The sequence below is a fragment of the Panicum hallii genome, chromosome 1 (genome assembly GCF_002211085.1).
Source record: "Panicum hallii strain FIL2 chromosome 1, PHallii_v3.1, whole genome shotgun sequence".
Lineage (NCBI taxonomy): Eukaryota > Viridiplantae > Streptophyta > Magnoliopsida > Poales > Poaceae > Panicum > Panicum hallii.
Window position 1 is genome coordinate 51,599,374 of NC_038042.1, and position 14,924 is coordinate 51,614,297.

General features: G+C 50.0%; 3 protein-coding genes across 3 annotated transcripts; 2 read left to right on the forward strand and 1 right to left on the reverse strand.

Moving 5' to 3' along the window:
• Positions 1–3,975: 3,975 nt before the first annotated feature.
• On the reverse strand, positions 3,976–5,249 carry LOC112874234 (translation initiation factor IF-2-like). Its single transcript, XM_025937448.1, has one exon. The coding sequence runs from the start codon at positions 4,959–4,961 to the stop codon at positions 4,032–4,034; it is 930 nt and encodes a 309-aa protein (XP_025793233.1). The 5' UTR covers positions 4,962–5,249; the 3' UTR covers positions 3,976–4,031.
• Positions 5,250–7,600: 2,351 nt separating this feature from the next.
• LOC112901362 (probable lipid phosphate phosphatase beta) lies at positions 7,601–8,459 on the forward strand. The gene has a single exon (XM_025970260.1). It carries the CDS (start codon positions 7,786–7,788, stop codon positions 8,392–8,394), a length of 609 nt encoding a protein of 202 aa, XP_025826045.1. The 5' UTR covers positions 7,601–7,785; the 3' UTR covers positions 8,395–8,459.
• A 1,183-nt stretch (positions 8,460–9,642) lies between these two features.
• On the forward strand, positions 9,643–12,789 carry LOC112901352 (vesicle-associated protein 1-3-like). Its single transcript, XM_025970251.1, has 8 exons — positions 9,643–10,288; positions 10,391–10,461; positions 10,567–10,648; positions 10,735–10,850; positions 10,953–11,111; positions 11,212–11,259; positions 11,842–11,919; positions 12,471–12,789. Exons 1-8 carry the CDS (start codon positions 10,240–10,242, stop codon positions 12,582–12,584), a joined length of 717 nt encoding a protein of 238 aa, XP_025826036.1. The 5' UTR covers positions 9,643–10,239; the 3' UTR covers positions 12,585–12,789.
• The last annotated feature ends 2,135 nt before the right edge of the window (positions 12,790–14,924 follow it).

The following is a 14,924-nucleotide window of genomic DNA, read 5'->3' on the forward strand; positions in this document are numbered from 1 at the left end:
TGAATCAATAATATCCTAAAAATAATTAATTTTAAATATAAAATATTATATATTATGATAGTTGGTTTCGGTATGAATCAACTAATATTATTGTTATATTATAAATCCTTATAATTTTTCTATTGTCTATAATCAAAGTTTAATAGGTTTGATTTGAAAAAAAATCTAAATATATATATATTTTGGAACAGAGGGAGTAGTTCTCTATGATTTTTAAAGCGAGTGAAAGAATAAAGCATCAAAGCAGCTGTGCCATTTGTTCCAAAAAAAAAACAGCTATGCCATTAATCCGGGAGTACAATGCAGTTGCTGAGCCATAAAAACTCAGAACACCATCTGCACCGCTGTTTGGGCTGTACTCCGAAACAGGTCACCATCATGGTGCTCCAAACCCAGTTCATCCAGGCCGAGGCCGGGGACGAGCTAGCTATCTGCTTTGGGACATTCCTTCATAAACTGGGAGTGAGAGCAGTGTCTGGCCGTCCAACTCATGCAATCATGCTTGATCTGGTCTCAAAGCAGTGCTCTTCAGTCTTGCCCTGCTTTAAAAGCCTTGATCTCTTTCTGTTCCTCTGATGCCAAGCAAGAGCTCATGGCCTGTCGCAGGTTCACAGCACTTTTGTTGCGTCAATTTGGATGGCAAACTGAACAGCTCTGAAATGAAATCATCAGTTCACTGCTTGCAAAGAGCTCAGCAGTCAGGCTTAGCACTTGTTTACAGTTTGCTCATCAACCGGTCCCGGCCTTAACATTTCCCCTGTCAGTGGACAAGCGAGTAGATCACAATTATAGCCGCCAATAAATGAGGTCGCTGCAGGTTTGCTGGGGGCTCGCTTGACAGGGAGAGACTATTCAATTCCCGAAATCATTTGCGTGTCAGTGGCCCTCCCTACAAGTAATCAGTTCAACCTGCCATGCAGCACGGTAAACAAGTTTGGACGAGGGATTTATTTTCAGTTCGGATCACATCGAGATGCTAAATAAAAAGATTAAATATAAAAAACTATAAAACTAATTGCATAAGCCGGTGCTAATTCACAAGATGAATTTATTAAACCAAATTAATTCATCATTAGCATATATTTATTGTAGGATAACATGATCAAATTATGGACTAATTAGGCTTAATGGATACGTCTCGTGAATTAGCCTTCATTTATATAATTAATTTTATAATTAAAATATATTTAATATTTCTAATTAGTATTAAATATCCGATGTGACGAGACTAAAATTTAGTCCGAGCTAACAAACGTGCCCAAGGAGAGTTACTACAAGCATTTGACGAGCCGATGAACTCAATGAGAGTTACTACAAGCATTTGACGAGCCGATGAACTCAATGGCTGCTCATGTGCGTAGTTTTCCTAGGTCAGAAATGCGATGCTAGTTGCTAGGAGAGGCCGGCCGGCCAGGTGAAGAACAGTGCCGGCAGTTGCTGTATTTGGTTGGACTCGAAGGCCATTCATGATTCATGTGCGCAACTATTGATGCCTTGTCCTTGAGGATTAAACAAGTCGCAGCTTCTTCCATTGGAATTATGTTGCCATGCTTGTCAGTCTAATCTGCCTATGATTCTGTGTCTTCTCTGATTAATATATGCAAGCAAGAAGGTACCGTGACCATCTGTTGCAAGTAAAATATCGCAGATGCACATACCGGCACCAATTTGCGAGAGCACTTGTGGAGCTGTGATGAATGGGACCATAGGAAGTAGCATGGCCCACTGCCATCCTAAGTGCACCTACTGCTACTGATGCATGTACACGGACGGATCCAGAAGCGGAATATTTGAGGTTCATCTTCCTTTCTTTTCTTTCTCCTCCTTCACTTTCTCTTCTTTTTTTTTTCCTCCCTTTCTTCCTCCTTCTTTACAACCATGGCTGAAAATTGTAGTGAGCTTAGAGAGGATCCATGGACTTCGTGGAGGTAGGGGGTTGGAGCCCCCTCGGCCCCACTATTGGTCTGGTGGATCCGCCACTGCATGTACAGGCACATAACCTATACACATTAGCATACAGTATACGTGTAAACAAGAACAGACAGTTGAAATGGCTCCTACATTCCACGGTCCCCAGCTCATGGAAGGAAGCGCCGGCTCCCAGCAGACCAGCACTGTCAAAACCGGGAACGAGATGAACTGGTTCAAACTCGAGTCATGGCACCTTGAGTTTGCTACTCATTCGGGTTGCCTGCCTTTTGAGGCCTTCAGAAGTTTGGGCTTTCCGAGTGCTTTTGTGCAGCCGCGCTTTATACGTGGATTCCCTTTACTTGGGCAGATTCAGTTGGACTAGAAATTAAGAGAGAGCAAGCTATCTGAAAGAGAATGTTTGAGGACTACTGGCCAGAGATTCGAAAGAAGGGATTCAAACTTTGGACTGGCCTGAAAAGTGTGCGTACGTTCTGGATGCTTGGTGATATCCTAAGTTCCTAAGAAGTTCCATATTTTATCAAACAGCTTTTGAATATGTAAGAAATGCTTGATTTCTTTGCCTGTAAAAATGATGTTATTTTGCGGGAATTGTTCAGTTTCTAGGGAAGTTAATCATGCGTACTCCCCGCTCTGCAAGCATGGAGCAAACTGAACTTGAACGCTTGCAGCTCATGAGCAGCTAGAACTAATTAGTTTGGGGACAGAAATAAAGATGGCTGCGATCTGCTACCTAAACTCATCCCTGCTGTGGCTGTGCACGAGCCTTGTACTCCAGTCAACCTAGAGAACATTTTTGGGGACGCAAAAAGCGCTGGCTCATCATCGCCAGCCCACACAGAAAGCTACGCCGGTGATGATGCTCCGTTGCAGAACGTATTCAGTACGAAGCAACAACTACAAGTCTACAAAGCAACTAATAATATATCTGTATCTTTTTGTTCCATGGGAAAACGAGAAGCTAATGGAGACATGGAGTACTCCTGCTCGTGTAGTAGTAGCTGGTACGTCTACCTTTGAAGCAAAGGCGGCGAATTAAAGTTTGGGCAACAAGCATGCGGAGCGCACACTGCTCATTATTCAATTCGATCGATCGGCTCTGCTCTGCACTGCAACCGTGGGAGAGAGGGAAAAAATCGTTTTGAACCCGGCAAAGACGATCTCATCTGTTTCTGAAAGGGAAAGACAGCTACCTGGCAATACGCGAGGCCGCCTGACAGGTCGTACCTATATTTCAATACACTTCCATGGGCAGGCAGTACGAATACGCGTGCAGGTACAGCGCTGCGAGGGCAAGATCCGCAGCAGCGGCGGCAGCACACCCACATGGCGATATTCTGAGACTACCCGGCTCCGGAGGCGCTGCCTACAGATCGTCAAAATCTCGCGTCCAGGTGTGCAGGTTTAGCAGGCAGCTATCCTCCACCTGAATTTGATCCGTATCCTGCTGACCTCCAACTCCAAGGTGGTGTGGAGCAACGGCGACGCTGCAAGCTGCTGCAGACTCCATGGCTCCATGCATGCGAGCAGCAGAAGCTCACATGTGGGAACAGAAGGCGACGCCTGAAATGAAGGCGATGGAGCAGTGCCGAATCCAAACCTTTATGGCCCTTAAAGGCGGCTATCTATTCCTATTCCTTTTGTCTTTCGCTCGCTCCGGCGGGGGAGAGAGGCAGAGAGGCCTCAAAAGCCTCCCCCGCCCGCATCGAACGCGACAGCCCCAGGGAATAAACTACCAGCGGCGCCACCACGCTCGCGCAGGCAGCCACAGTGCCCCTCGCCGGCCGCAGCTCACGGCACGCGCCCGCACAGGGACGCCATCAGAACATGCGCGGTCACTGTGCGCGCCTTACACTCTGCAGGCGGCAGCACAGTGTTTGCAATTGCGCCGCTGCGGGAGAGGACACGGGCAGTCGGGCACTCCTGCGGTGGCCGGCGAGATGAGTAATGGCGGAGATTAACGATTGATCGAGGGCGGTGATTGCACGGAAGGAAAGACCTGAGATTACCAGACCTATGCAGTTGATTGATCGATTAACCCACGAGTGACAGGGGGGAAAATTAGCAGAAGGGTTAAAGGACATTGATGGTTTTTGTCTTTTTTACAGCCTGTAGATGATGAGGAAGCACGGGAGCACGGCGTGGCGGTCGAACACCACCAGCTCGCCGCCCTTGCCGCCGAACCGGACGGAGTCGTGGTGCTCCTTCAGCTTGGGACCCGCCCCGGCCTCCGCCACGCGGCCCGCGATGACCCTGCACAGGAACATGGCCCGCCGCCCGGCCGCGGGCCCGCGCCCGCTGGCGTGCGCGCCGCCGCTGCCGTCGAAGGTCCGGATGAGCGGGGCGTCCTCGCCGCCGCTCGGTGTGGAGGCGAAGGGCGACGAGCCGTACGGCGGCGCAGGGGAGAAGCGCATCATCTCGTTCCCGTCGGCGGCGCTGCGCGCGGCCCCGCCGGCCCGGGCGCGCACCGCGGCGCGGTAGTCCTCGAAGCGCGCCACGGCGCGCGCCGGGTTGTGCACGCGGAACAGCATCTCCACCACGCCCGGGAACGCGCCGCTGCTGCTGGTGGCGGTGGGCGCTCCTGGCTGATTCGGCGGCGGCTGCGGAACCGGAACCGGAAGCGGCGACGACCACGAGGAGAGGAAGATGATCTCCACCACCTGCCGCGACGAGTGCCCAGCGGGGAGCTCGGTGAGCGCCGGGACCGGGCCGAGAGGACCCGGGGGAGGCGACGGCGGCACGACAGAGGCCGGCTTCGTCTTGGTCTTCTGGCCCGGCTCGGGACTCGGCTTCGACCCCTGCTGCGGCCTCGCCGCACCGGCGTGCTTCGACGAGGAGACGTGGCTGAGAGCGTCCCCGTAGCTCCCGCACCCGGCGCGCGGGAGTAGCGGGTGAAGCCTCTTGGGCCCCGGCGCCGCGACCCTGGCGGCCACGTCGTCGGCCGCCATGGACTTGCAGTGGAGGGACCGGACCCAGCTCCCCGCCGCCGCCGCCGTCGGGCGGCGGCGGGGCGGCGGAGGCTTCTCCGGCATGGTGCGCGCGGCCGGAGACGCAGCGGTGGCTGTGGGCGACGGCTGGGCGGCGCTGGGCTATGTAGCAACTAGCTAGTACTCCGTAGAAGGCTAGGACACGTTGGTATATATGGTTAAGCAGAGCGGTCACTACGCTAGCACTGCCTTAATACTCATGCTCGGCAGCCTGTGCAGCCAAGTCCTGTACGCTGCCTTGGGTGATCAGCTAATATAGGGGTGTGGTCTGCTGCTCATCCTGGGCAGGTAGCGCAGCTACCAGTGTCAGCGCTGCTCAGACAGCGCACTTGATCAGAGGAAAATTACTATTTACATCCAGTAGAATGCACCATAGGATATACGGTGCCTTTTCATAGTACATACCACTGTAGGGACCGTGGTGGGTTCGCAGGCTTCTCCGACTGCCGCATCGACTGTTGAACGTTTAAAAACGACTGGCAGATCAGAGGGGGATCTCTTCAGCAATGTTGCATGCAAAGCATGCTTGGCAACAAGAGCTGGGCGTCCTGTGTGAAGGCGGGAACAGAGCAGTGGAAAGTTAAGCTCGTATTCAGCCTGTACCGTCCTTGGGGTTTGCAAATGGAAACGGCACGTACGTTTCTGTCTTCCAACATATGAGACGCCAATTGAAGTTACGCCCAAAGTCACCCACACAATCACGCACTTCATGGCCGGCGTTAGCTTACCTTTATCACCACTCTAGCTCACATGCCTTTGCATGTTTTCGGCTTCCAGCTACCCCCAAAGCCACATGTCACGGCACTGACGCTATAGCCTCATATACCAAAACCAAACTAGCACAGTAGCATTTTTTTTATGAAACAGCATAGTAGCATTATTGGCCATGGCGCGGAATGATGCGTGATCGGCCTATACTAGCAGCTGCTGCTACTCGTAGAATTTGAAGTCCCTCCCCCGTCTCGTAATCGTAAGATTCCATTCCCTGGCACCCTCGAGCGAGCGATCGCCTCACGCCATGCACGCATGTACCCCCGCTGAGAAGCGAGAGCCAAGAAGGCGGCCACGGAAGCGGCGTGCCAAGCGCGAGCGTCCAGTCCCGCAACTGTAGTGCACGTCACCGGCGATCGGCCACGCACACGACACCGGCGATAGATGGCCGCGGGGAGGCGCGCTGCTGCTTTCCGCGGAGCACTAGTGTGGTTAGGCACGCAAGGTCGGCAGGTTAGGCTGGAATTTTTTGTTTCTAATTTCCAAATGCTTGCCTAGTGGCGTGCATGACCACCGCTAGCTCCTTAATTCGGGCCGTCAACAACTCTTGTTTCTTGCACAAATCGTACACTTAGCCAATAGGCAATACGTACCCGGCTATCCAGTGCAAATCACCTGCCAATAATTAAGCCTAACATTGAACACGGGAAAGGGAGTGCATGGACGCTTGGTACTCCATGCTCCTCTGAAGATGCGGGAGGATGGAACAATTGGCCTGCTTGTCAGCAAAGGAACACCCTCATTCACTGAAGAAAGTACGCGCGACACGGCAGGTACCTGGCCTGGCTTAGATTCGGATTTGAACTAAAGGCCCGAAGGTATGGTGCCAAAAGTGGCCTTTTCCCGTCCGCGCGCGCAGAGGATAGTCTCACTGCTGCCGCTGCGCCTTTCGACGCGTTCGCGCGAGTCTGTGTGCCGCAGGATCATGCGTGCGCTTTCTGTCGTGTCGATTTGATCCACGAGGCGGGCCGGGGTGTTAGAATAGTAGTGGCGCTGACGCTACACTACACTACACTACACCACAGTTTGAATTGGTTCGGTTATTAGCTTGGGCCTTGGGGAGCTGAAACTAAATGAATATAATGCAGGGGGGCCAATGGGACAGCATTCAGCAAACCCAAGTTAAATGCTTCGGATAGTACTGCAGCTGCAGTAGTACGTGCGAGTTTGAATTTGAAATCCAAGTCAATCGACACAATCAACAGGCGATCAGCAGCAGCTTGTCGTTGGAATTTGGAACTCTCAGCCCAGACCGAGCTCGAGCGGGATTTGAAAGGGAGCGGTGGGGACTTCCGAGGCATCGTTACCACACGGCCCGGCCTTTGCTTGCTCACGCCTGCCGCCGTGCCGTGCCAAAAGGCCCATGCGCGAGGCCGGTGCCGCTCAGACAAGAGGCGGCCTGCGGCCTGCCCATGCGCGCCAAAACTTGCTGGACCTCTGGATCCGGCGGCCGATATCCCGTGTCCGGACCGTGGCGGCCTCGCCCTGGGCTCCTGGCGCTGCAGTTTGCAGTTCTGCACGCTGCAGGAGGGTTGGCCGCCGTTTCTTGCGATGCCGTAGTACAGTATCCTCTGCTATCCTGTGCCGCCATTTTGCCCCGGATCTTTATATTGTACACGTAAAATGACAGGAAACGCTGGTCAACTTGGCCGCTGCTCCTCTGAACTCGTGCAGGCTACGGGCTACACGATTTTGAGACAAGAGCCGAACAAGTTTCTTGCAAACATGGAAAGAATAGGATTTACCTCCTCCGATCACAGATATAAAATTGTTAAGGGGAAACTTGCTCCGGTAACTTTTTAAAAATACCTTATCGAAGTAATTTTTGGTGAATATTCAACTCATATCGATCTCAGTCAATATATTCAATTTTGTTATATCTATAGTTAAATTTGAAATGTTTGCTCGATGGAAATTTTAGAACACCGCCAACATTTTGGGCCCAAATATGACTGAGAAAGGTCCAATATCTGAGTGAACAGAAGGCCCATCGACCAAACGCATCGCACCCAGATCAGATTCGGATCGGGGTGGCACGCCCCTTGGCCGGGCCTCCCCCGATCCCACTGACTTTCCCAAATCACCCCTGCCGGCGCGCATGGCCCCCGCGACCACCCCGCCGTCGGCGCCGGCGAAGTCCGCCCTCCTGGGCGGCCTCGCGGGGCTGGACGCGGCCGTGTCCCTCCGCCTCCACGCGCTCTTCCTCCCGGTGCCGCGCCTCCTCCTCAAGGCGCTCGAGGTCGCCGGCGACGGCCGCATCTGGCTCCCCGTCCCCATCTCCCTGCTCCTCCTCTCGGCCTCCCCCGCCAACGCGTCCGGGGCGGTCTCCCCGCTCCTGGCCGGCCTCGTCGTGGGCCTTGTGATCGACCTCGCCTTCGTCGGCCTCGTCAAGGTCGTCGTCCGCCGCCCACGCCCGGCGTACAACGCCAAGGACATGTACGTCGCCGTCGCCGCCGACCACTGGTCCTTCCCCAGCGGACACTCCTCCCGCGCCTTCCTCGTGGCGGCCTTCCTCGCCGGCGGCGGCTTCCAGCCCCGCGAGGCGCTCTTCCTCTGGGCCGCCGCGACGTCGGCGTCCAGGGTGCTCCTTGGCCGGCACTACGTCCTCGACGTCGTCGCGGGGGCTTTCCTCGGCGTGTTCGAGGCCTGGCTCAGCAACTTGCTCTTGAGATTCATGTGCGCCCAGAACACATTTCTGGTGTGCTAAACTGCTAATAATCCTTGCCCTTTAGTACGATTATTACACTGTGATGGCATTGTTGTTGTTGCGAAGTTGCAATTTTGGTAAGCAATTCTAAGTTTGCTGAGCAGGCATGCTGTTTCTTGAGAGGTTTAGCACGAGTAAGAGGAATGAACTAACTATTAGATTTTCCAGTAGGAACAATGGTGATTATTTTGGATTTTGAAGGCTCGATTTTAAAAAATCTAAAAATAGGCCTATTTTTAGATTTTTTAAAATCGAGCCTTCAAAATCCAAAATAAGCTGAAACAAACAGGGCTTGGGTTGATACAAATGACAGCATGACGGCAGTTACCTACTCCAGTAGGAAGGTATATGCGTATTCTTTACTCATGGACTAACACTAACAGCCAGCAGTGATTAATCTTATTGTGAGCAATTACCGTGATAAATTTGTTTCTACTTCCAGTTCCATTAGCTGTGGCTACAAACGTGGCTCGGCTGTTCTAGTCTTTCATGAACATGCTCTGCATTGGATAGATGCTGTGTACTGGTTAGGTGCCATGTCTTAGATGCTATGCATAATTTGCATTTAGATACACCAAGAAAACTGATTACTGCCAGTGCTCCCAGGTGCAGACAGCCCTGGAACTGTTGACGTTACAGTGGGTCACTGTGTAATCAGCACGAAACTGGGATAATTTTCAGCGTCTGATACCACGCGCTTGCTGCCTTTTGAAGACGCCAACCAAATCGGCCTGTCTAGATCAAGGAGTTTCATTTCAAATGGGGTATCAGAGTAGGGCACTGGAATTGAACTGCATCGCTGGCGAGAGAGCTGGATGAGAAGAGGACTCACGGAAATTCAGAATAATTGGCGGCAAGACCTCCAATAATGCGGCAACAGTCAATCTGCTAATATCTTCAGTCCTGCTAGTGTTAGATCGTGGGATGTAGTTGGAGATGGAACGGCGAAAACTGAAGGAGCTCGTTTCTGACGCCTGAATCATTATCCTCACGATTGCTCACCCGGCAGCTCACGAGCAGAGGATAATCTGCGGGCACAGTCAGCACAAATTTGGATCCTTTCAAGTCGAGTAACGACCAGTTCTCAGATGAGGTGGACAGATGACGACTGCCAAAGCGACAGGCTACGGCGGGCGCAGAGACTCCAGAGGCCATACGCCGTCAGGTTCGCAAAAGACGAGAGGTCCCCGTCCAGCAGCAAAGTGCTGACCTTCCTGCAGTTTACGGCAAAAGGTTTGCTGATCAAAACCCATTTTCGTCGACGGCCGCACCCAGAGAACGGTAAAGGTAAGGTACACGTCCGCCGCCGACCCTTTCCCCGCCAGCGTGGGTGGGCGGCGCAACGCAGTCACCAGCCGATCCCAACTGGCAGGCGGCGTTGCCTCGCAGTTCCAGCGGCCGTCGCCCGAACCCAACCACCCTGCCAGCCAACGCGCGAGCAGATTGCCATCGGGGGAGACCCGGACTAGCACGACGCCACCGCCGCTGCCAATCATTACTCGGCCTGCTAAACCTTGCTTAGTTTATGCCAACCCAAACTCCACCTCTCCCCCGGAGCCCGAGCCCGTCTGCTCCCGTCCTACGATTCGACGATTCGGTTCTTCTTCCCCTGTCAAAAGGATCCAAGCCCTGCCAACCGTGCTCGTCAATAGCCTGGCTTTGTCTCTCTCGTGCCCCGATACTTTGCTTCCGGGGGCAGGAAACACGCGCCCGGGGGCCCCCGTCTTGGATATTTCAGTTTTCAGGTTCTTGGATCTTCCAGATTCTCGGTTTGAGAGAGGAGAGGAGAGGAGAAGAGGAGGGCGTTGAATTTCCCCTTCTGATCGTTGTTCCTCGATCGCCGCCATGAGTAGCACGCTGCTTCGAGTCTGCCCTTCCGACCTGAAGATGGCATGTAAGCGCTTACTTATCCTGTTAGTTCTCGGTGTTTCCTGCTGCGTTCTTTCGGATTACCAGACTGATCGGATCGTTGCTGCTGTTCCGGTGCCATGGGCAGTCGAGCTCAAGAAGCAGAACTCAGCATGTCTGGAGCTCGTCAACAAGACCGATCAGTGCGTGGCTTTCAAGGTGACAAAATTTGGCGAGTTTGTTTCGGTGGAAGATGCAAATCCTGTGCATCGGGGTCAGCCTCACAGAGATTGATATTTTTCCTTCGTCCCGTCGAGTCTGCAGGTGAAGACGACGAACCCTAGGAAGTACGCCGTGCGGCCTGCCTCCGGTGTCGTGCCGCCCAGGGGATCGTTCGGCATCTCAAGTGCGTCCGCTTCGCTCGTATGCGTTGTATTTCTTTCTGGTTTGTTTGATCGATCGTTCTCATCTGCTACGGTGAGATTGGTGTAGTTGTGATGCAAGCGCCCAAGGAGATTCCCCCGGACTACCACTGCAAGGACAAGTTCCTCGTTCAGAGTATCGTTGTGGAGGAGGGGACGGCGCCGAAGGACATTGTCCCTGACATGGTAAATTCTTGCAGAACTCGCATTTACGGAGCCGAATGGCACTGTGCGATGTTTGTTTTTACAGACAAGAGTATCATGTAACATTCGCTGTGCGTCCTGTAGTTCAGTAAAGCACCAGGTAAGTTGGTCGAGGAGTTTAAGTTGAGGGTGATCTACGTCCCTGCCAATCCTCCATCGCCTGTGCCGGAGGAAGCAGAGGAAGAGGATTCCCTTGATTCAGACGTGGACCATGAAGTGGAACCACCATCGACGTCCAATTCTGTAAGTAGTGACCTTACTGCTTGCTACTTTAATCATATGATACCATGTTCGTTCCTATTTAGAGTTACTAATGGTGATTGGTGTTTCCATTGCTTTTCAGACATCAGGGCATGGACATGCATCTAGATCCCAAACTTCACATAACGAGGTGACTCTATTTCCACCTAAATAGCACTGCATTTTCATCTTAATTCCACCTAAATAGGACTGCCTTTTCATCTTATCTCAGATTGATAATACATGCATATCCTATGTCTATAAACACTTAATCTCGTGCTGATCAGTTTGTTCTGTAGCATCATCTTAAAACATTTTATCCAACTTAAGTGCTCTCATGGAAATACTACACTCTATCCTCATTAATTCTTTCTGTCCGTGATGCTACTGCTTGACCGAATAGTTTCGTTTTCATCAACAAGGTTATATCATAATATTTGTGCGGGAAATGTTCCTATCATGAGCAAACTTCCTGCTCCTATGATAACTAAGGAAGCTCTAGTTTAGCACAACCGTATGCTTTGAAGATTTACGAATCTGTAGTCTGTACCGTTGTAGTGTGTCAGAATGACATTTGAAAATTGAGAAACTTGATTCCTATTCACCATACACTCACATTACTTCCACTGTGATTATCATCACCATGAGTTCAAGATGTTGCGATTACAATTTCAGAATATTTGTACTATCCTAAATTTTTGCCTGACATCATTGATGTTTTGTGGCTCTGTAGGACGTCTCTTTGGTATCCAAGTCAGGAGACCAGGAAAGTAGATATGCAGAGGAAAACAAGAAGATTCAGAAAGAGCTGGTATGCCTTTTCTTCTGATGATGAGTTTCTCTCTCTGTTTTTTTTTGAATTGTAATTCGAGGAGACTAGTTACTTTATTTGTTTCATATTTACATTATTACTTCTGCACAACTAAGTTACCCTTTTATTTGTTACGTGCTAGTTTAATGAGCTCTTATCATATTATTTTTTTTGGAAGGGATCCTATCATGTTATTTAGTTTAGGTATTATTGTTTGAGCTCCTTACAGTTTTATTAATCCTTTAAGAGAACATTATTCTTTGAGTATACAGATGAGACACACATAGTGATAGTGCGAAGCTGGTTAAATTATGCTACAATAAACAAATCCCTAAGTGCAGCAGCCAGCAAGATGCCTTAAGGTTTGGGGAGTGATATGATACTTCTACAGAAGATAGTAACACAGGATGAGAACACGATTTGATGGCCTCTTGTTTTCTGGGCTGTTTCGCAGCATACCTTTCTATGACCAGAAGTCCCTTTCCAAGTCTGTTTGCTGTTGCAGCATTGGTATGCGATCACTAACCGGTCAAAGTTGCTTCGTTTTTCAGGAACTCCTCCGGAAAACAAAGCCGTCTCCCGGGGGCTTCTCGGCCACGTTTGTGCTGCTGATCTTCTCGTTATCTTTCCTTCTTGGATACCTGATGTTGGGAAGCAGAGCTTAACGACACGCGGCAGCACATGATTTTGCTGCACGGTTCTATCTTTTTGGCACCTTTGCACTTTGCTCCTTTCAATACAGAATTTGTATTAGTTAGTCCACAATACAGATAGGTTCTTTGGGGGGTTTGAAGTGTCCGTATTATAACAGACCTTCAGTTTTGAAATATACGTGTGTGCTCGTAATGGTAGAGGCTGTGTTCAAAGTTCCGGAAACATTTCTTACTACAGGAACAGCTTGAATGTTTGCTTGACTTCGATCACGAAGTGCGTTGAGATCAGTATATAGATGTTGTCACGTTCCTTTCCTGTTCCATGACAACCAATTCGGCAAAGGAGCAAACATCAGCTAGTCAGGGTGCTCTACTTCAATGCTCGAGTAGTGAACTTTACAGACGGAGAAGGAAAAAGAAAACGAGATAGCGAATTGTTAATGTTACCTACAATTAAGCGTAGCTTAGTTGGTCAACTCCTTTATGTTGGAATGTGTTCATTGGGGTTTGAGTTATCGATTTGACACGAGTACTTATACTTTTGTAGACTTAAAAATTAAAAGCACTATTCTTTTAATAGTAGGATTGGTCCGTCCAATCTTAAGATTCGTCAAACCAATCTCTCACGAGTTATGTGCTTGTATTTATAGAAGTGTGAGTATATATATGAGTATGGGAGTGTCTTTAAGTAGAACCTGAAGAGAGACGTGAGACAAGCAGGCTTTTTATCGGGGGGAAAAAAGGAGGAGCTGATAGATCGACGGCGCTACCTGTTTTTGTTCACCCATCAAAGTTGGGCTTCCCTGGGCCTCCCAGTCCAGCGCATTTCGTTCCTTCTTTCGTCGGTCCATTCGTTGTCCTCGATGATAAGCCCACGTACTGTGGGCCATCATCGTCGTTCTAGTTTGATGCATGGTTTGCTTTTTGCCGGAGTACTTCCTTCCTAGTTCCTACACGTATACACGCATACCAGTTTGTGTGCATAGATGCACCGATAGATGGTGTGGTGCTCTTCGTATATGTGTTGAGATTGTACGTACTTCTATGCATTATTCTCTTTGCAGATGTCTGTAACAAATAAAGTTTGGCTTGCGGTTACATTTAGCTTAAAGTTTCTTTTTTGTATTCAGTAACTCTAAATAGTACCCCCGTAAGGTTACGTAGAGAAGTCGTTCCGAGCGGTAGAGCAGTATCTCAAAACGGCGATAATGTTTTTTTAAATCTTTCTGATTATGCCTTACAAATTGTCAAGCAATGTGAGAAACGTTGGATGAATTGAATAGCTTTTTACAACTGATAAATTAAGTTTGCAAAAGTATAAATCATGGATTCTTTAAGTGGAATGGTTGTGAAAGGGGGGAAGACAGAATCAAGGGTAAAAAAACAGGTACGAATACAGAAAAAACAGAAAGATAAATGATGGAAGAACACACACCCGCTCTTGTGGGCCGTATTGTAGATCGAGCTAGGTTCATCGTCAGAGGCTGCAGACTATCCTGGCCCATTTATTAATGGAACGCTGACGCAGCAGCATCCTAGGCCGGTAGGCTATCCATGTAACCTGATGGGTTGTGGGCTGTCATCATCATAGGATGCCAGTCTAACGTTTCTCTTATAAAATCTGGCTATACAAAAAGAAACGACATCCCTGTGATGATCGCAGCCACGCCACCGCATCAATTCTTAGGTAGCTTTGGTTGGACTTTCCAATCTTCACTGCAGAACAAATGCAAAAGTATCTCTTGCTTGGCTTTTAGTCGTTTTTGAGAAAAAAACTACCCACTTGCCACTGGTTATGAAAAAATAGTTCGCTTCTATTCTCCCATCCGTTCGACTCCCACCCGCCTCCCACCCGCGCCTTCACCCAGACCGCCTCCCGCCCCACCCCGCCGGCCTCCGCCCCCTCCCCGCGGCCCCCGCCCCGCCCCGCCCACCCTCGCCCCGCGCCACCCCGGCTTGTGTAATTTTATGACATATATCATAATTTTATGAGTTATTTACTTTGTGTAATTGCTACAATTCTATTTATATGGACCATATGGATGAAAAACTTAGGAAATTTTAATATTTTCTTTCCAAAAGATACATTTACATGTGAAATAGTAAACATATTACATGCTCCTTTGGTGATGCTAAGACAGCCTGGTTCATGTGCTCATTCCAAACGGGCCGAAAATTCTCACTCGATGGTGACGATGTTCTTTTGCCTCGGCTGCCTGCATTATTGTATTATTGCCTCGCTCGAAAGTGACGAGGTTGACCGCAGCGACTTATGCCGAAATCATCGACTGGTTGAACCATCGGTCCTAGAATAAAATGGATTGGTGCATTGGTGGTTGAAACAACGATCAA